We start from the raw sequence: 27,659 nt of genomic DNA, 5'->3' as shown, positions 1-27,659 counted from the left end.
AGGGAGGGATGCCTTCGTGGAAGACTTTCTAAAGGAAACTGGCTCGTATACACGTAACACATGGGGAAAACCACGAAAACGCCCATGCAGCCAGCCCGTTCGCGGGATTCGAACCTCCTAACTTTAATGAATGATGTCCTTGCATTTAAAACAAAATTCTACATATATATATGTATGTATTGAGAGATACAATGGAAATCTATAAAATTTATATAGAAAAAACTTCGAATACGTTTACAATGGAAATCTATAAAGTTTATATAGAAAAAACTTCAAATATGCTTTTCATATTTCAAGCAAAGAGCAGATAAATCACGCAAAGAAGCAGATAATCTATCGATAAGAAGCGAACCGTAAGAGAAAAAGCCATACGTAGCTGAGTGTCATTGGTAGACGGGCGATTCCGAGTTAACACAGCTGCAAGGAGCAATCAACGCACAGGAAAGAGAAGCAGGAAACTCCTTGCTCTTTCCATACCCAACATGGACATTGAAGTGTTGGTAGTCGGCGCAGGTATAAGCGGTAAGTTTAATTTCACTTCGTTTGAAAAAATGGCTTATTTTTTTCACTTACTTTTCTTCGTCCCCCTGTTCTTTCAATACTTGCTATTTCATTTCATGTTCCCGTTTTTAACATTTACTTTCCACGAATTTTAATTGCTCGAAGGGAAAATGTAGCATGCTTTGTGTTATTTACAAATACTATGAAATGAATTTTTTTGGTTTGCTCTAAATAAAAAGAAGGTTAGACATTCAGATTCGTAACTATAATAAAGTATTTATGCATTTATTTATTATTATAACTACTGTCATAGGTTGGGCCCAAAATTCACAGCCCATACACTTCTCGAGTTCACCAAAACTTTATTCTGTGTTGCATTAATTGTCTTCGCCTTTACTACTTTCTGTTCAGAAACATGCTGCTAATTTGTATTAATTCATAAAATTATGTAAATATTATTAAATAATCCGTTCGAGGGACAACGCGTTATGCAAACATCAAAATTTTAAAATATTTCTTTCGGTACTGGATGGCAAAATGAAAAACAAACTGAAATGAAAACAAAACTCAAATTCTTTATCGCTATAAATCCAACTCGTAATACAAGTAGGAATCAAATCTATGTAGTCGGATACTTGCAATTTAATGCATTTGTGACGAGTTTTAGGGGATAAAGAAGGTAGAAGTTGGCATGATTAAATTAGTAAAAGAAATACTATCGAAACTCGGTCAACATTTATTGAAATTTAACCAAAAATAAAAGTATAAACCAAAACAAACCATAATGCGTTCTAATTTGCATCTACCCTTAGCATCAGCATTGCAGCATTTTTATACCATAAATTCGCTGGAACTTTGAGGGTGCACATGCAAATATGCATACAGTTGCTTGTTGACACGCATTTACCGGTAATGGTCAAAACACATGGGTCTTTTAACTATTCTAGGTTTCCCTCGAAATGGCTGCTGAAGGTACACCATAAAGGAGCGACTGTATTACACCCGCGGGAAACACAAAGTTCCATCCCACGGAGTAGATCCGAAGACAATCTGCCCGCTCTTCCCTTACTTTCAACCTCTCGTCAGAACTTTCGGCTTGACAGAATTTTAAGGGCCCCTGTCCACAAAGGCACTCACTATACATTTGCAAACTCCCTCTTCTCCGGGCGTTGAAATCAGATCCAGGCTATGACAACAGTACGACCTATAATGCACCTTGAAATATGTGAAAATGGTCCGAAATGCGCTGAAGCGACTTTTTCTCAAGTACATAATTGTATTCAAAGAAGGAGGTCCAATTGTGATCAGGGAGTTTCTTCAACGTCTTTTACTGGTTAGCTTTATTTATTGAACTGACTTATTATTAAATAATTTAGCATTTAGTAGCTGTTTTCTAAGTCAAATTTATTTTAGTTGCCTTTTTAGTACCTAGTTAGTTAAGTAGCTTAACAGTTATTTTTTTTCCATATTTATATCAATTCATAATGTTCTAAATTTTCTTCAAGTGCGAATACTCACAAGAGGTCTAGCGTATTCAAGTCACTCGATCAAATTCTAGTTTTCCAAGAAGAAACGTTTTTGTGCCTTTCCGTTTAAAAAAACAGGATATGATTGTTTAGGGAGTTATCTATACTGATGTGAATCCTTTCATATTCCTAAATGTGTGGTATGTTATGCCGGAATTATGGATACCAAACACATTTTAAAAGGTCTTTGTCAGACAATATTTTTGAAAGATACTGGTGGATGCTTCAGGTTTTACAGACTAGCTGACGTTTTTGAATTGCTTCTGAATTTAATTGAAAGATATTAGAGTGCTTTGATACTTTCTGTTTCGCTTAGTATGGTATTAATTTTGTTTTTAACTTCGTATGCTTTTAAATTTAATTTGTGTTTGTGTTGTGTGTTTCTAAGCGTTATTGATTAATTTTATAGGAGCAGTTACTGCCAGGGAAGAAAAAGAAAAAAAGTTCTGTTTTTTATCACTTGCGGATATAACTCAACTGAAAGACATGGAGGTAGAAAGATAAAAAGAGTATCTTTCCGGGACTGATACAGGCTTCCAAAAAAAATTTTTTTTATGTACAAATGATCTGTGCAAACGAAAAGTATATCTTTATGAAAAAAATATTCTGTATAGTTTTTGAGAATGCTCCAATTTTTGGAAGCTGCACGTTTATCTCGCATCACTTTTAGAAATAATTTCATTTGTACTGCCCATATCTATAAATTTAACCGGCAGAGTGTGTCGTCAAGTAATTATCGGCTAATTATACTTTTAATGTTTTATTTATTTCAGTACTCTTATGATTTCCATATCAAGAAATCTAAGAGAAACCAGAAGTGCCTCATAACGTCTGTTTTCAATAAATTGCATGTACTAATACATTAACTTATTCCTCAAACAAATTATTTTAAAAATAAGTGCCACTGAAAGAATAATTCTAATAAATACGTTATTAGACAAAGTTTAAAACATGAAGAATTTAAACGTTATTTATAAATGCCCCTATTGGAAATATTGGTAAATGAATAGTTAAATTTAGACAACTATATTACTTATCTTAATAGTTCAGTTTGAAGTTTTTACATTATCCTAATTTTTCTTGGATTCTGTCAAAAAGTTCTTCCATTTCAGAAGTTCTTTGCAAACTTTACTTACTCCTAAGTAATTTCATAGTAGAGTTTCTGAATTGCAAGCTTATGTTCAATCACGTTGTAATAAGTTTACGTTTAAGTAGTTTGCCGTTTGGAAGTTCCTTTTGAGCGGCTAACTAATCGGGATTTGGGCAAAATAAAAGTGAACTTTGAAAATTAGAGTGTTTCAAAAAAACTCAGTTTATTTTGCAGCTAGAATTTAAACTTCTAGAGGTTTTAGACCAACATTGTGTATTTTAAGGTTAACAGCTTAACAAACCTTCAAGTTTTGTGCTGTACTTTGTTTTTTAACTTAGATACACTAGGCAAATTGTGATTCACATAAACTTTCCTTTAATGCTTACTTAAATTTATTGTAAGCACCTGCACTAGTGACAACTTTCCTTAACATTTGTGCATCCTCAGACAACTCATAATGAGGAAATCAAGCTGGCAAATAGAAGAATTTAATTTTACGTCATAATGTTAGCTAATAGCTTTATACTAATGCACACGGGGGAAGGCTGTTATAACTCAGATTGATCTGGCTTATTGAGATTACGGTAAAGCACTCTAGGGATATCTACCTGATGGGAAGAATGCCTTCTTGGAGGACTTTCTGAGAGAAACTGGCTCATATGCATGCTTATACATGGGGAAAAACACGAAAACGCCCATGCAACCAGCCCGTTCGTTTGGCATCTAACCAGGTCAGAGCTAACAGTGCTCAGTAACTTTACCGCCGGTTGTTGATAGGCCAAATATAACTAAGAAAGTCAAGCCAGGCTGCGTAGGGAAATATTTTAGGTCTCTTATATTCGGCTGTAAAACTCTCAGTATGCAGTATTTTATCACATAAATCATTAAAAAATTTAATTATGAATTCAAGAATTATGCTTCATTGCTCTAGAAATCACCGAAATTCTGTGTAAGGGCAGGCTTAGAAATTCCACATTTGTTCCTCAATAAAAGCAGATCTTCGCTGTAACACAAAACTAAGGTATAGCTTCTACAAATTTAACCCAGTTCTCTTACTTTGTAAATGAAAAAGATCAAGAAAAGTCCCATCCTAAATTGGAAAAGACTGTGTAAATACACACGATCCAGAAAGCTGAAGAAGAAATTAAAGAGATGTGGTCGACGGCATTGATAACGCGGTTACATGAAAGCAAAAATATCTTAATTCCTATCTTTCTCATTATTTAATCTACCTCTCCGTTTGTAACACCTACGAGGAATGGACAGGTGCATTTAACGTTTTTCATATATCAATTAGCACTAAATGTGTCACTATGGCCAAAATCGCTGCTTTGCCAATCAACCACATGGGATGACTTTCATACTAACAGATATGAAAAGCCAATATTCTGCGCCGATGTAAATCCGATTCTGGGCTGATGCAAATGATCTCTATTATCTAGGCTTCCATTCCTAATCAAGATAAAGTGTTGCTTCATTATAAGCTAAAATTACTCGTACTTCAGCACAATCTCTGCCAAAAAAGTGAATTTACATTTTCTTTATCATCTCGGTTATGATATTCTCTTTATGTTATCAGCTCTTCTGAAAGATAAAAAATAATCCATCTGAAAGTTAAGTAAATGTTTATCTTGAAAAAATTCTCAAGTACCTGCGATAATCTCTCTACACGCTATTCAGTGTGAACAATAGAAGCTCCGCAACTAATTGAAAGCAGAGAGCAATAGATTTTTCATATTCGTTTCGTGTTCCCAGACTTATAAAAAGGAACAACTTCCCACTCTGCTCAAAAATAGACGCAATAGCCTTGATTTCGATTTATCACCAATGGGTCGCTGCGAAGGTTAAAGTCAAAGAAACGTAGTACAACTACTTCGTTTTTGAGTTATCTTTTTTGTAGTATGCCGTGTGTTTCTGGCTATAGAACAAGTATTTTGCTCTTTCATATTGTTTTAAAGTTGAAATATAGTCATCGGTCTATTTCATTAATGTAATCGGTACAGAGATTTAACATAAATTTCTAATATCTAAAAAAAGGAACTGGAAAAGGCTAACTTCCAATCATAACATTTATAGGGTACTTTTAGTAAGACCCCTCTTTCAAAGTTAAGCTTAAACTCGCTTCTTCTAAATCAGGGGTTTTTCTCAACCAAGGAGGAATTTCATAGCTCCAGGAGGGCGGAAAGCTGTCAGTCTTTTATTTAGCTCTTAACCATTTAGTTTTAGTTTATGAATATAAAAAACTAGTTTGATAGAAGTTTTGGTATTTATCAAAATTTTCTGCACTTGTCTAGTTCAGAAAACACGTTACAATATAATCTAAATAAATGTATATATGCATTTTTCGGGTTATGGGAAAGAGTGATCTAGCAGTGGTGAAGGGATGCATGAGGAAAAACAGGTTGAGAATCACTGCTCAAAATACTGCTGCCCAGACGGGTATAGTGGTTTGGGGAACCGACTGCGATACCAAAGGGCCCGGGCTCGAATCCCAGAGAAGGCATGGTTGTAACTGTCCGACTCTTCATAGGAGACAAAGGCGGCCCACCTATTAGGTGCCTCCATAATAAAGTGACCACCATTTCTGGGCTTAGTAGTGGCCAAGCCGAAATCGGCTAAAGCGTGCCATTAGTTAAAAAAAAAAAAAAAAAAAAAAAAAATACTAGCCTATCTTTTTTGATGTACTGGCGGAGGCATTGTCTCTCGGTTCTCTACCAGAAGTTAAATAAATAAAACAGTTAAAAAAATCGGAAAGCTTTCAGATTTTACGTTACGCCCAAAGGGGCGGTTTTTTTAACATTTTGTGTGTTACCCTTATTTATTAAATATCATGTTCTTCGCACTTAAACCATAAAATTCAATTCAACAGCAATATCACAAAATCATTTTAAAATGAACATATCTTTAGAACTGATACAGAGTCTCACGCGCTGGAGATAAGGGTTTTCTTTTTCTCCCCCCTTTCCCCGTGCGCGTTGGCATTGGTCGCTTTGAAATCGTTGAGTTTGTTAATAAAAAATTCGTTAAAGTGTTACAAAATATGAAATCGCTAATAAAACAAATTCCAAATTCCAAATTAAGGTTTCCAGACGCCCATATTCTATGGAGGATTACGTTATTCAAAATTTGATAGCTCTAAGTACCCAATGTTTTAACACAATAAGATAAACATACATACATTTATGCAGATTCTTCATTATTTAATTTCTTAAATATAACACAGGGCGATAATATTTGGTGGCAACAATTTGAAAAGTGAAACGAGCATTTAAATTTCCAACGCAAAATGCTAAAACGAAATTAATAGCCCTTCTGTGCTAACGCTCTTTCGGCTAAAAATTATTTGAATTTCAACTCGAAGTTACAAAATAAGCTAATTAACTAAATTTCTCAAAACAAACTAATTAACAAAATAGTGCTATCAAGATTGCGTAAAGGCTGCTTATGGAAATTATTACCTTCTTTATCACTTCTTGTAAGAAAGAGTCAAATTATTCAATCTGATTCAACTTGTCAAAAATCTGCACTTCTCTATCTCATGCCAAATTTTTATAATAATATATGTATGTTTTTTAGATATTTTTAGGTATGAAGCTCACTAAAAAAATTACAGGAAAAAGGAAGTGTACTCAGAAAGCTTAAGTTTTTTAAATAAAATGTAAATATCAAGTAAGAGGAAAAATTAAACAATACAGTGAATTTTTGAAGATTTGGATATCACCATTGGAAGTCTTTTTTCTTTTTTTTTTAATGCATTGCAGTGTGAGTACGGGTTCGTAATAGATTGAATACATCGAGAACCCATGACAGCTTGATAAAATTCATTTTACTAAAAGAAACACTTTACTTTTCTGGAAATTTACACAAAAATACTCGTACCATTCTTCTCGGTATAACAGAGTACAGTCAGCAATTACACTTCAAACTAGTAAGAACGTTAAACACAAAACAATATAAAGCGCATTTAAAAGACGAAGCTCGGAATAATCTCAATACGAAGAAGTCAACTTTGAACTAAAAACATCAGAAACCAGTGCTCTCCCGGATCTTACCGATCTTATATAGTTTTCCCACGGCTGCCAAGAAATCTCTAGGACCTTCTACTTCTCGAAATTACTGGAAGGTATATTAGGGCCATATATTGTTACAGTTACATGTAGGGATCAATAACAGTTATTCAGTTACAATGCCAATTAAAAGTACCGGACCAAAATGTCTCAAAATGGTGCCCATGTTTGGCGACGAAAATTAGTCGCCACAACAATAGCCAGCTTGGCGATATCTCGCCAGTTTAACAAGACAGTCATTTACCTCAGTCTTAAATAGACTTGTCCTTGAAACCTTATTTTTCCGGCAGCGCTTCGTCCCTTTCAAACATTTCATGTTACATTATACAAAAAATAATACTTTTAGTACGAAAATAATCACCTTCTGTACCATTAACATATAATTTCGCTATTATTGTGTCATTATATTTTGTTGTGATTTTTTTACTGTACATCAATGGATTTCGGTGTTAAATGTCTTAATTTCGGAGTCTATTGGCATGCTCTTAAACTCATTTTTTAGGTTATATATTTTCAAAAAACAATTCCCCCTGAAAGTTATTTTTAATTTCGTAAAAATTTTAGGTCTTTTCTCTAATTTCATAATTTTTGTAGAATTTATTAATTTATTTAATTCATGAAAGCATACATAAATTAATTATTTAAGCTCAAAATAGCTATTTTTTTACATATAATTCAACTAATTCTTGACAAAACCGAGCTCTTTTACGAATTTTTTCACGTATATCTCTTTCAAAGTAAATTTCATGATTAAAGCAAATTACATTTCTAAGCATATTGAGGTACTCCATTTATTTAGTATTATTTTTAAAAAGGCTGTTCAGATGTCTAGTTAATCTATCTTACGTTGAAATTTTTCTATAAATTCTTCTGATAATTCCTGATGTATAGATATTAATTTCCAATCAACTTGATCTGGAAGTTTTTCTATATATTCTTCGGATAATATCTGATACTGACGTGATACATTCCCAATCCGACTTGTCTTGAACTTTTTCAATAAATTCTTCTGATAATATCTGATACTGATATATACGTTCCCAATCCACCCACATTGTCGCCGAGATGGTATAGTGCTTAGGGAAGCTAACTACTATACCGAAGGCTTTGGGTTCAAATCTCGGGAAAGGCATGGTTGTAACTGTCCGTCCCTTCGTAGTAGGTAACGGTGGCCGCCTATTAGGTGTCTCCACAATAAAATAGCCACCACTTTCGGCCTTAGGAGTGGCCATTGTCGAAAAAAGAAAAAAAAAATATAGCCCGCCTTTCGGGGGGGGGCAGAGAATCCACCTTATCGTGAAATTTTTCAATAAATTCTTCGAACATTTCAGGATATTCTGAAATATATTCCAGTCATGAGCATATGCAGGCAGGACTATACTATTGCCCCTCGTACAGGGCTGTTCTGACCCCGTGTTCACCGCCTGGAATATATTTAAAGTAGAAAAATATGAAACTAAGTGCAGGAAAGGCTATTTTAAATCATAATTTGTAAATGTTCTGCTGTATTGCATTCTGAAAAACAAAAGATCGTCTTACAAGCATCATCACACCTTTCTTAGTGCTCGCACGATGAGTTGAAAAAGACGTTTTAAGCCCGTGGTTAAAAGCAGTTGCCAATCTTTCCTCTAGAATGTTTGACTAACTAACCAATTTTCAAAATACAGTTTTGTTCGACATTTCTATTCTTTCTTTTATTCTTATTCTCAAAGCCTCCTTACAGTGTAATTCTCGCATTTTGGAATTAGTTTTCTGTAAACGAATAATAATAAAGATTTGATTTCTTGAAAAATAGTTATCGTTTAAGTAGCAAATGAAAATATTTAGAATAATAAATATTCAACCGTTATCGGAAAGTAGAAATGAAGGTTGAAATTTTTACTATATTTATTTCTTGTTTCTGAGACAGATTTTCATATTTCAGGTCTGAGTGCTGCTAAGTGGTTGATAGAAGCCGGGATTGGTGTCGTTGTACTTGAAGCTCGTGACCGTGTTGGTGGCCGTACGCTCACTAAAAAGGTAATGCATGCTAGTAATTTCAGAATTTTGCTTTCTGACCATTCTGTCAAGTCTTTCTCTTAGCTAATAATGAAGCAAATAGGTTTCCAGGTTCGTATTAAACGAGACAAGAATACTCATTTCACAAATGTTTTTCTTCTTTCCTTTCACCGTCATGTATCTTCAGTATTTTAAGTTTAGATGGAAGTTCGAAACATATGTATAATGTATTATAATATATTTCATATATGTTTCACGAATTCAACTTTGCTTTTCTACGAGCAGTTAGAGTTAGTAAAACTTAGCAAACAGACTTCTTCAAATTAATTATGGATATGAATTCATATGTAAATATGGGCTTCCCTTTTTAAACATGCAGAACGTTGAATTTTTAATCGACAAATCTTGAAAAATCAACTGTACCTCAGCCATAATTGGTTCTGACTCTATGGATAATCCGGAAACTATAATTGCTAAAGAGATGTATTATCCACTGCATCACAAGAGCCCGTGGGGGAAAGCCTTTAAATCCCAGCATTCACCCCAACATAAGGAAAAGAGGATGAGCCTTTTAGGCCAAATCAATGAGGATGAATTAATTGTCTATCACATTTTAATTCGGGCGCCATTGTAGGAGAACTGAGGTTTTCTTGGAACTGAAAATCTTGAGAATGATTGAGTAATCTTCCCAAGAAGTCGATCCGAGTCTTCCAGCTATCAGGTGAATGTGCTAACCAATGTCTCAAATATATATATATATATATATATATAGGTTTTTTACTTCTTTTTAAATATATTAACATATACTTTGCATAGCGTTTGAATACTTAAAACTGAATGACAGACACAGGTGGCCCAACAAAAACCGAATACAAAGAATACACGATGTGGGGCTGTAACAAATGATCCAAGATAATCCGTACAGGATATGACAGATTTCACTTGCTTTGCGTTCGGTTTATCTTTCACCCGATATATAAATCTCGAGAAGAGCAGCTATTTTTCAAAAATTTTCTTGAATACTTGAGTTGTTTACACTTGATTTTATATTACCTCCAGAGGCTCCTAAAACAAGGTGAAAATTTCACGAGACAAATATCAATGAACACTGTAACTTTAGAAGGTTTATTATAAAAATGTCCAATATTTTTCGTGGACCTTGCAGATTTAAATTCTTTTATTTAAACATTCATTACGCTTTAATTAGTTAAGCATTAAATTAAATTCGTTTGTAACTTAGTTAATAAAACTGCATATTCTTATACAAAATATCCAAAACATTTGAGAACAAAATTTGCTATATGATAGCCTTTTCTTCCGACTTAATATTTGAGAACAAATCTAGGATGCAGCTGCAATATAATATTTGTCTGTTTGACAGCAAGTGTTTACACATTTCCAGAAGGAAGGGCTTTTCGTAAAATTCTCAGGGCTATTGATTTACATACTTCTTCCACTACTTTGTAGAACCTATCAATCGTAGTGGGTTTGCGCTTAGAAAAAGCTCTTATCAAGAGACCAAAGGCATAATAGCCTATGATAAAACGTTGGGGGAATTTGCAGGAATACGTTGAAAATGTATACGTGCAATTCATTTTTTCGCGGAATACAGTGATACTTTTCGAAGTATGATTTGTTGCTTTGTCTTGAGAAAGTTTCACCCTTTGAAAGTCATTTGGACAAAGAAATGATTTTTTTTCTGCAAATATCGAATATAAAACTGTCTCTTTGTAGTACGTTGAATTAATTTTAACATTTTTTCCCTCCACATTTTTAATTTCCATTGTAAAAGAATCATGCGCAATCATAAACCCCTTTCTGAAACTTTCTTTTCATTGACGAAACCAGGTTTGTACTTTACTTTTCTCTTCGCTTTCGATAAAAAAATAGACCTGTTTTTGTTGCAGACGTTTAGGTAAACCTACGCTTTATCAAGAGTTATAATGTATTCCTATTTATCTTCACTCAACAGTTTTCATCCTGAATTCTATAAATTGTTCTGCATTGATCCACATGCTTCAGAAAACTTTGGCGAACATTAAGTTTTCTAGCCTTTTTTTAAGTCGTAAATTTTGGTTCATTAAATGTTATTTATTTATTGTTGTTTAAGATGTATTTAAAGACTTTGCAATTGATTTCTGCGTCGTTGGATTTTCTCTTGATAAGAACGATTTAACTTTATAAATATTAGAAGTAATTCGTACATTTTTCGGCTATTCGTATGGAGTCGTCTTTCCCTGTTGAATCAATGATTGATGCTTTTTCCCTTTCCTATTATAAATGTTGCTTATTTCGCACTTAGAAATTTAATACCCTGCATTTTGAATTATGGAATAGGGATATTTCTCTTCAAAAAGTACAAAACCATATTCACATTACAGCTTATTTACATGCGACAGCTCAGCAGCTTCTTCACCTGAGATAAAATGAAAGATATATAAATTTGAAAGCAGCAGATGATACTTTTCATTTCAAGCAATAATACTGTTGCCAAAAAGACTTATTCGAAAACATTTGCTTTTTTCTTAATTCTTTACCGAAGCCTTTTTAAAAATGTGCAGACACCCTCAGTAATTTCACTTTGAATGAAACAAAATCTGTGATTAATGTTTTTACCTGTTATTTTTATTTTTTAATAATCTGTTATTAAGAGTACCTCCACGAATGGATACTTTTTCAGAACACTTCCCAGCCAGAATGCTGAGAAAATTGCGAGGCCCAAAGCAGGTGAAAATAATGTCTGGTACGGCTAAAATTGGACCACCTTATATAATATCATATTACAATTTGTGTGTTCTTCACTTGATTTATCTTCGATTTATCTTAGGCCACCCTGTACATATACGTTTTATATTTAAGGAAATATAGCCCAATGCCCCTTGTAGAATACTAGGGATTAAATTTGAAAATGTTTTGTAATTAAAACTAAGCAACAAGAACCGACGTAACATAAATGAATTTGCAGGTATTTGATCACTGGAAAGTATTTAATCAGATACGAAATGGAAACAACCAAAAGAAACAGACTGAAAAATTAAAAACCAATCAAAAAATTAAAACATGATTACAAAAGTAGAAAAATAGATATAAGAAGCAAGATCGGGAAAATCAAAATTACAAATGAAGAAATATTTCAGTCAAATAAATAAGAATGAGGAAATGTGAAAAACAGAAACACAATAAACTGAGGAACATTATGTAAAATTGGCCTGACCTGAACAAGTAAAAATTCAAAAGAGAAAAATAGGCGAAAAGAAACAACTGGCTGTCTTTACTATAAACTATGACACAATTCGTGGAAAACTTGTGGCGAAGGGTCGTATGTAGAGTGTAAGCATCCTCCAAACATTTTTTGATCTCATTCTTCGATATTTTGCCTTGAGCAGCAGATCTTGCGACTTGTCCTGGTCGTGATACGTTCTCTTGATTACAATAGGTAACACCATTATTGCATACAGTAATACGAATCGGCATAATCACGGTGATGTGTTATTTACAGTTTTATCGAAATATAATTCAAAATCACGCAAATACTTTGATTCTCCAGTTTAAACATATATTACACATAATAAACCACATATTGTCAAATGTAAACTCATAACACATCCAACCACCTTCAGTGACGTTCTTATCGTATCCGTATCCAAATCCTAGTGACTGGTAGACGGCCTTGAAAAAGGCCTTTACCAGTACATGCTATCGTTTCCTAAAGAGTTAGAAGGGGAAAAAATCCGAATTTATCGGATTTCGAAGCACCTCCTAAGTGCAGTTATCTTATCAACTAAATTAAGAATCATAAAACCACCTTTATCAGATACCCCCACCTTTATCTCCACCTTTATCACCCCCACCTTTATCAGATAACTCCAGCTGGGAACTTGCAACGTGAACCCCTTCATGGCCTTGAACTGCCTGTTATACTGCTGCCACCGTGAAGTGTTTTTTGAGCCACGATTTGAAGTTTGCAGAAAAATGGCAGGATTCCTTCACAACTGATAACTGATTATAAAAAAATAGTATGAAAAGCATATTCTGTTTTGTATATTGATATTAAAGGGAATGGGAGCTCGAGAATTATTTCTTATTCTCCTCAGTCGCCTCTGTCGTTTCATACTTTGGTGAGCATTATCTATGCAAGAAAGATTTCTGGGCTTTGAAATTACAACTGAAGCAATGTTTAAATGAAGAAGTAATTTAGCTACAGTAAGGTGAATTTATATAATAAATAATAAATTAAAGCTTAAGTACTGATGTCGACTTTGTATTAGATATTTATTTACAGAAAATGAACAGTACTATATACTAAATTTCTGAGTTAATCGAATGCATACTTGGAAGTTTCCTATCCTGTCTTTACCTGATCATTCAATTTTAGGATCCGAAGGTCAATTATGTTGACATCGGAGGAGCGTATGTTGGACCAACACAAAATCGACTTCTTCGCATGGCCAAAGAATTTGGAATAGAAAATTATAAAGTAAATGAAGTCGAAGACCTTTTGCATTACAAAAATGTAAGTAGATTTTCATTGTATGCTATTAAACTAGAATAAAATAAGCAGAAATAAATCAGAAATAATATATTAATAACATTATTTCGATTTTCTGTAAAGTTCACATTTGAAGTTGAACCTAGTCAGAAATTCTTATTTTTAGGGAAAACGAACACGCTTTAGAACTGGTACGTTACCTGGACGAAGAAACCCCTTCGTGGCAATGGATATTAATAACATTATGTGGCTGATGGATAAAATGGGCGAAGAGGTAAGATATGATTCGTAGAAACTATTTTAACTACTATTCGATGAATGAAAGTTTAAAATACATTTAAATTTTATAAAGACTGGGATCTCAGTTTCTCTTTTATGGGTTACAGGCGAAAATATAGAGGACGGAAACGTCGCGTAGAAAACATCACAAGACGAAAACATCGTGGAGGAGAAGAAAGCCAGAAAGTACTTCAGTCCTAAAACTTCGTGATTAATAAAACATGGTAGTATAAATAAAGCAATTGAAAACATCGCTGTTTTAAAACATCACGGTAAAAAAAAATAAAATACCTAAAAATCATCGCATGACGATAACATCGTAGATATGTGTTTTTCAGGCTTTTAAAGTTACATATTCGCGCACTGATTAATAAGCGTATAAGGTTTTTTCTTCTTTTACTATTCTAAAATGTGACTTAATCTCTTGCAGACACAAAAGGGACCTATCGCTTAGTCTAAATTTAATGTACAGAAACTTGAGAAAGCTGTAAAAGACAATTTTATTCTAGACTCAATAAGATGAACAGAAGACACTTTTGGTGCTTACAAAGTCCGCCAGCACTTAAAGCGCGAACTCAAAGTAGAAATTCAACATGTAAAGCTAAATTTAATTATCTAAATAGCCAAAGGCTACCCACAGCAATTTAATTGCGAATTTGGCTTGGAACTCACCGACGTGACTCTAAACTATCGGCAAGTAGCAAATGCTTTTATCTAAAGCAAAGAATCTAGTAAAGGGGCCTTCAAACTTCAGAACACGCTCTGACATAACAATTCAAATCCTCACTTAAACACACGAGACCTAATTTGCTTTCTGTCTGAAATATGGAAGGACAGAAGTGGCAGTAAATGTTCAAAACATAAAATAACTCCATGTGAATTAAATAAACCTCATATCTTTCCTCGCCATAATTTCAGCAATCTCAATGATAACGATTTTGAGAAGATCTTAAATTTTAACCACCCAAGATCCAATTTTCTATCAGCAGCTAACTTACAACCTAAGCTTACAAACTGCAGTTTACAACAGTTGGGATTCCGCAATACAAATCTTCTTACATATTAATATCAGCTGCTCTCCTTCCAGTCATCTTGAAAGAAAAAAATTTAGCAACAAAATTTAACGTATTTACATCATTTTCCTTGTCAAATTACTTTAATTTTTAAAGCCTACTCTTGAAACTCTTTAAAACTTAATCTAACTTAACTATAAACTTTGCTTAACCTGAACTTGAACTGTAAGTTCTAAAGAAAGCTCTTTAAAAACTTGAATTATTCCACCTAAATCTCAGAAAACTTAGATTTAGGTGTTCCTTCAAGTAAAACTATATCACCAACTGAGAGTAAGATTCTTCTTACTCTCAGTTGTACGAAACAAATGGGCATTTCTTAAATCAAGACGATACTGACTTTTCCATTTTTATAAGTGCGTTTTGATATTGTTTTCCTTTTATAAGACTTTCTCTTGTTGGAGGAGTGTTCAGGATCTCTGTAAAGTTAAATCAATATTCAGCTATTATTCTATGCCCGATCAATAGAAAATCAGCCGGTGTAAGCAGTTCAAGTCCATATTTGTAACATTCAGGTCCATATTTGTAAGTCATTGTAAACGCAGATCAAAGGTCGCCTGTTCACCATATTTTCGAATTCTTTCAGTACAGTCATAGACTCTTAAAAATTGAGTTCTTATTAAGACCTTTTTCTAACGGTTCCTTAACATTTAAGAGACTGGTTGTTTTTTTCTCTGTCTTTCCTTTTGTAAAACATTCACCCTTGTGACGTGAAACCTGACAAAATTGACATATACATATCTTGTTTCGCATCTTTGTTTCAATGAGCTGCAGACTTTTGAGTATATTTCTTCTTTCCTTTCCCAACGTATCAATTTACGTTTTATATTACTTATCATTTTACGTTTTAATTTACTTATCACTTTACGTTTACGTTTTATTTTCAAGTATCAATTTACGTGCTTTAAAATAGTAACTGCATCAGATGACAGTTTGTGTACCTTTTCTACTGCACCTGCTGCTTGATATAAATCATTGGCATATAAAGATAAATTCAATATTTCAAACCCTTGTGTTTTTTTAGTGATGCATTGTTTTAATCTGGTACTTTATTGTAGTACTAGAATGAATAAACTAGTATTAATCCCAAAAGATAAACATTTCATGTTCATAATTTTGAACGATCTACTATTGTCATTCTGAAACCAAAGGAATTTTAAATATTTACGATCTTTCTCGGCAGTACTTATCATAAGAAATGTCTCTTCTATATCAGCGGAAAAAACGATATTGTGTTCTCGAAATTTAAGAATGACGTTCAGTATAAGATTTAAATTAAGGAATAAATTTAAATTACCTCTAACAAATCATTTAAGGATTTAGAATTTTCTCTTTTACATAATGCATCGTAAAGAATTCTAACGCGAGAACATTCTTTATCTAATCTTGTCACTGCTCTATGGGGCCTATAATAACCTGATTCGAGATCTTTATTTTGATATATAAATTTAAAATTCAATTAAATGCTGTACGTAGCATTAATTTTTGACCCACTTTCAATTTTTCCATAACTAAGTTTAATTCTTGCTTTTCTAGGAAAAGAATATTAATTAAACCAAAAATATAAAATAGAGAGGCAAAAGTAGCCCATATTCCTTCTTACGCTCAGAAATCATTATGCGAATATACATTTACAGATTTTAAAGCCTGAAAAACACGCGTCTACGATATTATCATCATGCGATGATTTGCAGTTGCCTTATTTTTTGGCCATGATATTTTCCACTACGATGTTTTAAAACTGCGATATTTTTGAATCGCTTTGTTTTCGACGGCAATGTTTTATACCACGATGCTTTAGATCCGCGGTACTTTCTCCTTGTTTTCTTTTCTTTTACGATGTTTCTGCCTTGCATTGTTTTCGTCTTCGATGACTTTACCGCGACGGACATGCTTTAATGCATTTTCATGATATTTTCGTTCAAAAACCTGTGCGCACTGAACACTAATTCTGAGAAAAATTATGTGGAAATAATGATATAAGTTTTAAAAACTCTGCTACAGAGATTAATAAACTGATAGTTCAGAACTACCCATTTGCACAAATTTTAAAGACTAAAAAGATAGAGTTTCCTCATTTTTAAACACTCAAAACTACCTTAGCTAATATTCAGAATTTACCTAACAGCAAAACTTAATGTTTAATATTAAACTGTTTCTAAGAGTTTCATTTCTTTTTCTTATGATTTTTTTTCATAGTAGTTAATCTCTTGAAAGTATTTAGTTTGTACTCAGTTTACGAAGTTTATTAATTAATACTAAGAAAGCAAAGACGTGTTCCCGAAGATCGTAAAATAAATAGCACCTTAACAAGAAATGAGTTACTTTAAGAATTAAAATGAATAATTAATAACAGAATTTAAGTCGAATTGATTCAGTTAGGAAAAGAGTTCAATTAGGAAAAATTCAATTGTAATAATTTTCTTTTCCGTCAATTCATAACAAAATAATAACAGAAATAAAATTTATTTTGGCAAAATGGCATAAAGGTGTTAACTAACTTCTGGTGGCAAACTGTGTAGCTTGTATTCCGAGGGAGGATGTTTACTTACTTAGCACCAGCTGAGCTGCTGTACCGCCTGTTATATGACTATCAGTATTTGTACTCAGTTGGTGGAGCATTCTATTGTCGCTAGGCCTGGCCAAAAATCTCTATAGAATATTAAAATTTGTAGCGGAATTTATAACAATTTAAAAAGTTACTTCGGAAGATGGGTATTTATGGCCTGTGGTTATTAAAGAGACCCTGTCAAGACTTTGACTGTGCTGAATGAGGATTTTAGCAATGTTTTATGCAATGTGATTCTGAGTTTACAGAGAAAGTTTACTCTAGAAATCAGTGGTAACGTGGATATAAGAAGTTATTCTGATGCATTATATTAAACAATATTAACTGGATATATTAATGTATATTATATGTACTGTTCATATATTTGCATTCTTGTGTAATATTTGCTTGTCACATTCATAGTAGTCACTTGTGTTATTCACTTATTTACGGTTCGCTTATAATTCACTTATGTATAGTCTGCCTGATAACTGAAGGTGACGCTGTGAAATACAAATCAGTGTATAGAGTTGGAAATTTATGTGTTCAGTGAAAAATATGTGTGGTTCACTTATACACAGAGCACCATTCTATATCTGCTTGGCATTTTGCACCGGTTACTAGTACAGAACACTTGAAGATGGGACTAGAAAATATTAAATTCATAAAATATTAAATATACGACTCAGCCGCTAGATCCGTGCTGAGAGCTTTTTTTAAAATTTAGATTGCTTTTAGATTTTTGAAGTTCATTGCCAGGTAGTCTATGAGAGTTTTAAATTTGTTTCGTTCAGTAAGAAAAATAAAAAGATAACGTAACACTAAATTTAATGGTAATAGTGTAAGACTATACAGTTTAGTTTAATCTAACAAGCTGACTAACTCAGAAAACAGAAAAACTCAATGGTAACAGCTGGTAGAAATAACAATGCTCATAACAACCACGCTCTGATCAAACCTTTCGCTACAACAGCTTAAACACACTTGTTCACACTAGCTAATTTACATTCTGGCGAGGAAATGACGAGGGGAATAAGAGAAGACAGAAAAGGCTAATAAATTAAAATAACTATTAGTAAAAATTTATGAAACCCTACAAGGTTAGACGTACGATATATCTAAAAAAACTATTTAAAAATTGTTTGTCAGATACCTGCCAATGCTCCTTGGGCTGCTCCTCACGCTGAAGAATGGGACACTATGACTTACAAGGCATTTTTGGAAAAAAACTGCTGGACTCAGTAAGAAGCTTTAATTTTTTTAAATCTACTTCATTTTCCATAATGTGTATATCTATGATTCTGACAATAATTATATAAATATAAAAAAGTGAATTATAAGTGCATTATTATACTCAGTAATGTAGTGAAGGAAACTAGTAACTGTCAGAAATCGATTGAAATACAAATCTCTGCATAGAACGGAGGACATTCAGAATTATTAGATGAGTTGTATTAGTGAGTAAGCTTTAATTAATGTGTTCCTAGTATTACTAACATAAGCAAAATTGTTTGTTAAAAAATTCCAGCAATAATCTTTATCCTATGAATCCATAAAATGCTTAGTGAAATACGATTTTGTAATATCATATTTCACTAAGCATGCTGAATATGAAAATTAGTACCAAATACCAGTATAATTACTGCTATTTTCAAATACTACACTCTTGTCGATACATTATCCCCTTTTAGTTCAAGTTTTAAATTAATAATGTTCTTTGCACAGCCTTCCAGAAAGCCTTTTGTTAGAATTTAGGGAGGATTTGGGAAGGTGTGTGAATAATAAATAATGTGGGAATGTCTTGAATGTGCATTGAACCAGTCCTGTACTATCTTTGCATAATACTGATTAATATAACTCTACTAAGGCAACCCACTTTCACCAAGACTAGGCAAAGAATAAAAGAGGTACATATGGTCAGTAACAATATTTGTATTGCTGGAAACTAGAAAGACAGACAACAGTTTCAATAACAGTGCGTAGGACAGCCAATCAAACACACCTTATATTATCACAGAGCTGCCACAGAATTTTTTGACCAATTATTGGCAGGAATTAATTCTAATACGATCCCTCATGGGTACAACAATTTTGGTGCAAGGAGTGGGATTCAATACCGGTGATAAGAGCGAGGGAGGAGGAAAAAGACAGCTGGTGTGTGCCTTTGCTGCATTACAGGAAAATATGGAAGGGGCCATTACCTCCGTTAAAGAAGACATGAAACAGGGCAAGAATTTGTTAAAGAAGCGATGGAAATTATTCAAGAAAAGATTGAAGCAGGTGACGAGAAAATGAAAACAGAAATTACTTCCATATTCGAAAACAAATTCGAAGCTATGGAAAGCAGAATAGACAAGGTTGAATATAAAGTTGGAGAAACTAAGAAAGAGAGCTCTCTGCAGACCAACAGCAAACTGAAGAAAGAGTTTCTACTGTCAAACAACAACCTGATGACAGAGTTTCCGTTGCTGTCACCAAAGAAGATAACAATTTAACGAAATCCATAATGCCAAATGGTCACTGTAGCTTTATCCTTCCCCGGGAGTCGACTGGGGGCAACACCCGGCGTTCTGATTATGGACATGGACCTAGACAGACTCGACTTCTAGGATAAATAATCAGTTTTCACAGTGACTAGAACTATTGTTTATTCGGTGGCAGGTTCAGATTCGGCAGGGACTGTACTGGTAGTTTCCTGCCTGCACCTTGGTTGTGGGGATATTACATGATTAGATATCGAGTGTTGTCTTTGAGTTTTTAGCTACCCTTGGTCAACACTGGGGAACGGGCTACGACGTATCTATGTTATCTTTGTTGGTGGATACTCACCGTCGACCGTTGACTTTTGTTCTTATTCCCAGACTGTGTGCATCAATAGGAATAAGCTAACTTATTAAATAAACATATTTAACTTTATGAACAATCAGTCTTTAATTATAAATCCATGGTTTCGAAAATCTTATAAGGTATTTCTCCCGCCTTCTTAGCATGCCTTCGTAGTATAGTGGTAAGCACGCCGGGTGCATATTTCAGAGGTCCGTGGTTCGATTCCCGGCGAATACTCATTTTTCATCTTTCCTGCTTCCAATTAATTTAATGTCTCTGCAGAGGTGCCCGAACTAAAAGAGTAGTGGACGATGATTCTCCACACCCAGGATTTGACGACTGGGTCCCCTAAACCTCAGTCGCCCTTTAAAAGGGGGAGTATATAAGGTGTTTCTCCCGCCGCCTTAGCATGCCTTCGTATTGTAGTGGTCAGCACGCTGGGCGCGTATTCCAGAGGTCCATGGTTGGATTCCTGGCGAAGGCGTTGCTCATTTTTCATCTCTCCTGCTTTCAAAAAAATGCCTAATGTCTCTACAGTCTTAGGAGTAGCACTGAAATCCTAATACATATCATTTTTACTAAATAGTATTATGTATTATTAAGATTAATTTTAATACAATTAAGGATGTGCTTCATAAATGAAATGCTGATTTATAAAGGATTAAGAACACAAAATCACTGCTGTCTAGTGTTTCTTCCAAGTTTACTCGTATTTATTTAGTTGAACTTAAACATAAATGGAATAGTAAATTTCAGGATTAAGGATTATTATTATTATTGATAATGAACTGAAAAGAGAATTCCTCCAAATTAAGAACGATAAAGCACTATGTCTAAGATGCATTTTAGTTTCTTTTGAATGGCATTTAAATTCCACTGACTTTTCTCTGAATAATAAAATTAAAAGTTTTTCCTCACAGTCGCTAGTTCTAATTTCTGTATTTGTTGATAATGATTTAAATTGGCTGTTCAATTTAGGTGAGTCAAATCAAATAAAAATATTAGAGACTACCAGATATACTATATCAATTAGCATACATGGTTTTTTTTATTTAATATTTTAATATTTATAGCAGCGGTTCTCAACCTTTGGACTAACGCGTACCCTCACCTAAACAAAAATTGAAAACCTTTAGTACTACCACTACAAGGTACTACTACCACCACCACTCTTGAACAAAGCTCAGATCGAATAAATTTACGAGTGTTAGAGAAAAAAAACTCAATCAGGATGTTGGGGTTTTAATTTTTGAATTTAATATTAAAAAGTACTTTGCTTATTTGTGTACCACCTATTTTTCTCTTACGTACCACCGGTTGAGAACCCCTGATTTATAGTATTAAAGCATTAGCTTAACAAAGATACTTTTAAAATGACTCAGAAAAAAGTAAAATTTTTGGTTCGTTTCACTATATCTGAAAAACACCATTAGCTGTGAAACGTTAAATTAACCAATAAATAAATAAATAAATAAATTTACGAAAATGAAATGGCCATTCGCTAAGATGAGACTTCATAGAGATTGATACATAGGTAGAATACCTATGAAGAAAATTTTAGGTATATTTTTTATGAACGTGTGCTTTTATTTAAGCTAACACAAAAGTAATTTATTTTTTATACTTGCTTATTTATTCGATCATTTCAGAAAAAAATTCAATTTTGTGTCAAAATACCTATGTTAGACCAATATTATACATAAATCTAACACATATCTTAAGTCGCGCTTTCGAGACAGGAAAAAACGCAATTTAAGCTTCGTCAGTCGGCCCAGTAGAACATAGACGATGGGAAATTACATAGCAATGTATTGTCGGAAACGCTTTCGTGGTACGGTAGTGACGACTCAAAACGCAGAAAACGAAGGACAGAAACAGTGAGAGAAAACATGTTTTATTATTTTTAGTACAGCAGAAACCTACAAATAAGAACAGAAACACTGATCGTCATTAAAGAAGGTGTTCGAAATTACCACCCCGGACAGTGATGCAGGCCTCACATCTCTGGCGCATGGAAGATTGCATCACGAATGGAAGATCGCATGGAAGATGCATGACGCAAGGTTCCTGCATCATGGTCTGAGTCGTAATTTCGAACACATTCTTTAATGACGATCGTTATCTCTTTGTTGGTTTTTTCTTTGTTTTTGTTGTACTCCGAATAATAAACATATTTTCTCCACCCCGTTCGTGTCCTTTCTTGACTTTTGTGTCTTCACTAACGCACCAGGAAAGCGTTTCCGACGATGCATTTCTATGTGATTTCCCATCGTCTATATGTACTCTGTCTCTCCTGAAAATTTGTCACCGCTGTACTGATACACCCTGTACACATATATATACATTCTATTTTATCGCTGTGTAACTAAAAGCATCAGTATATGAAAATAAAATGTGTTTAAAAATGATTTTTATACATTCGTCATATGCGTATATTTTCTGCGTATAATGATACAAATATGGGACTAAACAAATATATGTATACCTGTGAGAATCAGTATGTAGATTTCACAAAAAATATGCGTATAAATGCATTAATAAGTTTAGTAAGAAAATAGTTGATTCGCATAATTCCCCCCCCCCTCCAAAATGCACGTTAATAGGCAGTAAAATGTACAGGAGATTTACCTGAATTTTTATCAAAATTATATCTATATGCATGGTAAAAAATAGGAAAAATTTACTTAAATTTCTGCGTAAAGCTAAAAAAAAATTACGCAGATTTACGTAAATTGTCACTAAAACTATGAGAAGTAATAAAGTAGGAAGATTTATTTATATGCGATAAACATACGTGAATTTTCACGAAAAATATAAGTGAACCATTGAAATGTACATATATTATACGTAAAAACTTCGAATATTGCGGGATCATTCGCATGAATATACCTATAACTTACGTATATCGTAACGTAAAAATATACATAAATATCTACTGATTTTCTTTCCGAATACATTTTATGATGTTTTTAAGTTCAAGTTTTACCTTTTTTATACGAAAGACCATTCGTAAATTGCACGTATTTTTTGCATGCAATTTACGAACGCATGCTGCCTGGGTACATATAGGGATCTATTACAGTTTTTTTAATCAATTACAGGCTACCAATTACAGTTACACTGGGGCAGGACTAAAATGTTGCCAAATTTGGCGACACAAGTTAGTCGACAAAGCTTCGAAATATCTCGCCAATTTAGCGAGCTATTCATTTACCTCAGTGTTAAAAGTCATTTACCTCAGTCATTTACCTCAGTGTTTCCGGCAGAGAAGCTCTTTTATCAAGCAGATCATGTTACATTACGCAAAAGATGCTACAATTTCACATATAATTTCATTAAAATTATTTACATATTTACAAAATTCATAACAATATACTGTTTGCTTCCTTATCATTATCAGAGCAGGGCAAAATGAATGTTGTTTATAAAGTTAGATATAAAAGTTAAACTAAATAGGTAGAAGGCTTAATCGTCTATCGTACATCTATATAGGTAGATAGGTAGGTGCATAGATAATGAAACAGATACGACATCAGTAGAATAATTGTTTTGGTATGTGAATAAAATTCTTCAAGGAATTCAAAAACTTTTAGTTGCTTCTTTTCTTGTGAAAATAGTTAGATAATTTATAATGTTTAAGCATTATAACTAATCAAAGAGCATCATTAAGAAAAATTATCTTAAAGGTTAAACAGTGCCCATAATACGAGTATTAACACTAAAATACACAATTATGTATGATCTGCAATCGAATTAGTAATTTAATAGTAAATCTCTTTTGATTGCTCGTGTTGTTCGTAATGACTTTTAACATATTTATTTCGATTCTTCGTTCTAAATTTTTTTTGTTACAAATTGAAATGATATCAAATTTTATGTAGTATTATTTTCAGTCTAAAATCAAATGAATTTTAAATTTCAGAGGAGCTATTGATTTTTTTAAGCATTTCATCACTATCAATATAACATCAGAGTCTTACGAAGCATCTTTGCTCAGTTTCCTTTGGTACATAAAACAGTGTGGTGGAACTAAACGAATATTTTCGACTACCAATGGCGGACAGGTAAGAAAATGACTATTTATAGATATGTAGAATTAAGAGTTGTTAACAGCTTTTTCTAAATGGCCGTGGCCGGGCATTTGGCTTGAAATTTATTCGGTAGTTCGTCCCACTGCCTGATAGAAATAGAAGTGCTAATTGTAAGCTGCATTTTATTAGCTTTTAGTTTTAAAGTCTGCCAAATGCTGTTTTAGCATTTAGAAACTTTTGAGTTAGTTGGTCAGATACGAGCAACGTTTTAAGTTTATATCAGAGGTCTTGAATTCGATCCTTATTGGTGCATTGAGCTTAAAAACGAAAGCTCTACTTTTTGCAGCCAAGATAACAGCGAACAGAAAGTAATTGTTTCCACTTTAGTTTTCTTAAGTTAATAAAGGGTGATTATTTGCCTACGACCCTTAGGTCAAGCTTGGAAAAATGGAGAAATGATAATCAATCCCTAAACGTTTTGCCTTTTTTAATTGAAAAGGTATGTTTATGGGTGTAAAAAAGCTTTGTGAGCGCACTGAAACTACCCAAATTTTAACAAAATCGGCCCAAAATTGTTGCAGATGAAGTTGGAAGTGCTTTCTCCTTCTTAGTCAGAAGAGATTTCTGTTACTATTTCTTTTTTTTATTTCTAATGTGATGTTTAGTGTTTTTCAATCAAGAAAAGATCTCTGCGCACAAACGGCCTCATTTACAAAAGAAATTTTTCTACCTTTTACTTGTCTGTTTCTGGTGTAGTATTTAGTGTTTTCAGTCATAGAAAACGTCGGTAGGACCCTGAGAGCAACAGGTATCATTTACTTAAATTCTTTCATTATCCTTTTCTTTTTTCTTTTTTTTCTAATACTAATAGCTCTTTTTACTCATACTTTCTATTAAAAATAGTTCACTTTGTAATTTCCAAACAGCTATTCTTTTGCTAAATTACTGCTTGTATTAAAACTTTATTTAATTCGTGATTCCCTTTGATTTGCATAAAAAATGCTAGCTAAATTTACAGATTTATTTTTAGTTATCCAAAAAGGCTTAGATGGCTGTAAGATAAGTAGCTGTAATTTTAATGAAGGACAAATTTAACTAAATGTTAAAAAAAACTGCTCGTTTAGTTATTCATTTTTTAGCTAATTTTTTCTTCTTTCGTCTTCAAATTTTCCTGTTGCTCCTAATTTTGTACGCATTGTTCTCCGGGAAAAAGCATGTCCATCTAGTAGATATGTTATTCATGAAATCAAACTCAAAAATGCCCATCAGTATGATTAATGGATTTCGTGTCTCCAGTCTCTGATTTACTTTGCTATTCGCTGAGAACTACATACTTTACTCTAGATTAAATTTTATTAACTAATGCTCCTGAAATGGTAATTGCATTCCGAAATATTTGTAAATTTTATATGCGTTTAAAGTTTAATATTTAAGCTATACGCTCGCATTTTTATTTTAAATAATCAATCATTGCAAAGCAATCGTAGAGACTGTCAGACGACGTTTCGTCCCGTCTGCCTTCTGACTAAATGTATCACAACTCAAGTAAAATTTTAAAATGAAACTAATTCATTAACACATTAATCTGAAGGTTACACAAACCCAAAAGTGCAATAGTGTAAACACAACTCTCCTAACGTGTAGGTAACCAAAACACACATCATATTAACTGAATGAGAAGTACAACATCGACACACCTAACTAAACATTGACTCGACCCTAAATTGTTTCGAAACAATAGTGGCTAGCAGAAGTTTAAGCCGTTAAATTAAATTCAACCAACAGTAAGTCATGCGGAATAACGGCCAGCCTATGAAGCCATCTGAAAACGTGAGAGCCGTGAGCTTATTTATACTTCAATTAATTTGGACTCTGATGGAAGATGGCGAAAACAGAAATAAAAACAAAGCCAAAATAATAAGATGACTAACTAGTTTAATTAGAATAAGACTTTAGGTGACCTGAGGGTAATAGATCCACCTAAAAGAAGAGTCTCTCTATGTACAGTGCAAGTCTTGTTTGATTTAAACACACATCTTGTTTGATTTAAACGTGCCTTGAAAGTTCAATCATGTCTGTTTAAAGCGTATCATCGTCCTTTGATTTAAGTTTGTAATAAATTTATTCCAGCTTAAAATAAAGTTTATTTATCTATAGCAAAAATTTATTGATAAGTAAATTTTAATTATTGTTTAAGCATTAAGTTGTTTTAAGTTTCATCTCAACAGGATATTCGATATCATTCGACATATAGGTTTTATGTTAATGAACATAATTATCTTATTAGTTTACCTGTACTTTCAATTCTACTTTGCCATTTCCCACCAGAATGCAAATTAGTTAAAGCATAAATAAACACGTATTTCTGGAAAGCGAGAGAGCATTCTTGTAAGCTTCCCTGCTGTTGAATTGAATTACTAGTTTAACTTCACACTTTTACTTGGCGAGTACCTAGGGCCAGGAAAAGGTTTATTTAGGGTGTGCTTGTTTATATTTCATCGTTCAGTTTAACTTCAACATATGTTCCGTATCACTCACAAGTAGTAGAGTTTGTTTCTCGTATATTTTTAAGTTTTGTGTAACCGACAGGTTGACGTGTTAATAAAAGATTTTATTTCAAATATTCACTTTAAGTTTTTTATTCCCAGTAGTTAGAAAATACACGGGATGATAAGTTATCTGACTACCTTTATGGTTCTAGTAGATATGGCATTTTGAAGTAGTGTAGAACCGTATAATAGTGAAAAGTTGAGTTGCAAAATATAAGTCTTTGCCATCATAGTTTCTAATATTCGGTTGCAGAGAAGATTGCACACACCAAAGGAACCAGGCATTTTATTCTACTGGAGTCGTTCGGAAAGTAATTTCGTTTTTTCCCAGCAGAGGGCTTAAGTGCATTTTTTTCATAGAAACTTCGCACTTAAGCGCATAATCATTATACATTTTGATAGATGGTATACAAGGCTTGCTAGTGAAAAAGTTCGATTGATTCTACTCAGCAGTTTTTGGTTGGTGCCCTTTCAAATATGGAACGTGAATAACAGCACTTTTGGTATATTTGACATTTTTATTATAGAAAATGTAAAAGTGCTGCTCAGGCAAGGGAAAAAATTAACCGATGTGTATGGAGAAGATGTATTAACAGAACGTCAGTGCCCAAACTGGTTTGCAAAATTTCGATCTGGCAATTTTTACCTTGAAGATGCACTACGTTCTGGAAAGCCAGTTAAAGCT

At 33.2% G+C, this 27,659-nt stretch overlaps 1 protein-coding gene across 1 annotated transcript in view; it reads left to right on the top strand.

Annotated features, from left to right (window-relative positions):
• The first annotated feature begins 367 nt into the window (after nucleotides 1-367).
• Nucleotides 368-27,659, top strand: part of LOC118189357 (amine oxidase [flavin-containing]-like) — a 55,968-nt gene continuing 28,676 nt past the window's right edge. Inside the window, exons 1-6 of the mRNA XM_035359942.2 lie at nucleotides 368-522; nucleotides 9,109-9,203; nucleotides 13,558-13,695; nucleotides 13,838-13,945; nucleotides 18,718-18,809; nucleotides 24,317-24,458. Coding sequence (XP_035215833.1) covers nucleotides 483-522; nucleotides 9,109-9,203; nucleotides 13,558-13,695; nucleotides 13,838-13,945; nucleotides 18,718-18,809; nucleotides 24,317-24,458 — 615 coding nt within the window. The 5' untranslated portion in view covers nucleotides 368-482. The remainder of the gene's footprint in view (nucleotides 523-9,108; nucleotides 9,204-13,557; nucleotides 13,696-13,837; nucleotides 13,946-18,717; nucleotides 18,810-24,316; nucleotides 24,459-27,659) is intronic.

The sequence above is a fragment of the Stegodyphus dumicola genome, chromosome X2 (assembly GCF_044657685.1).
Source record: "Stegodyphus dumicola isolate Sdum_Otavi_A_Nest chromosome X2, ASM4465768v1".
Taxonomy (NCBI): Eukaryota; Metazoa; Arthropoda; class Arachnida; order Araneae; family Eresidae; genus Stegodyphus; species Stegodyphus dumicola.
This window is presented reverse-complemented; position numbering and strand designations above follow the sequence as displayed.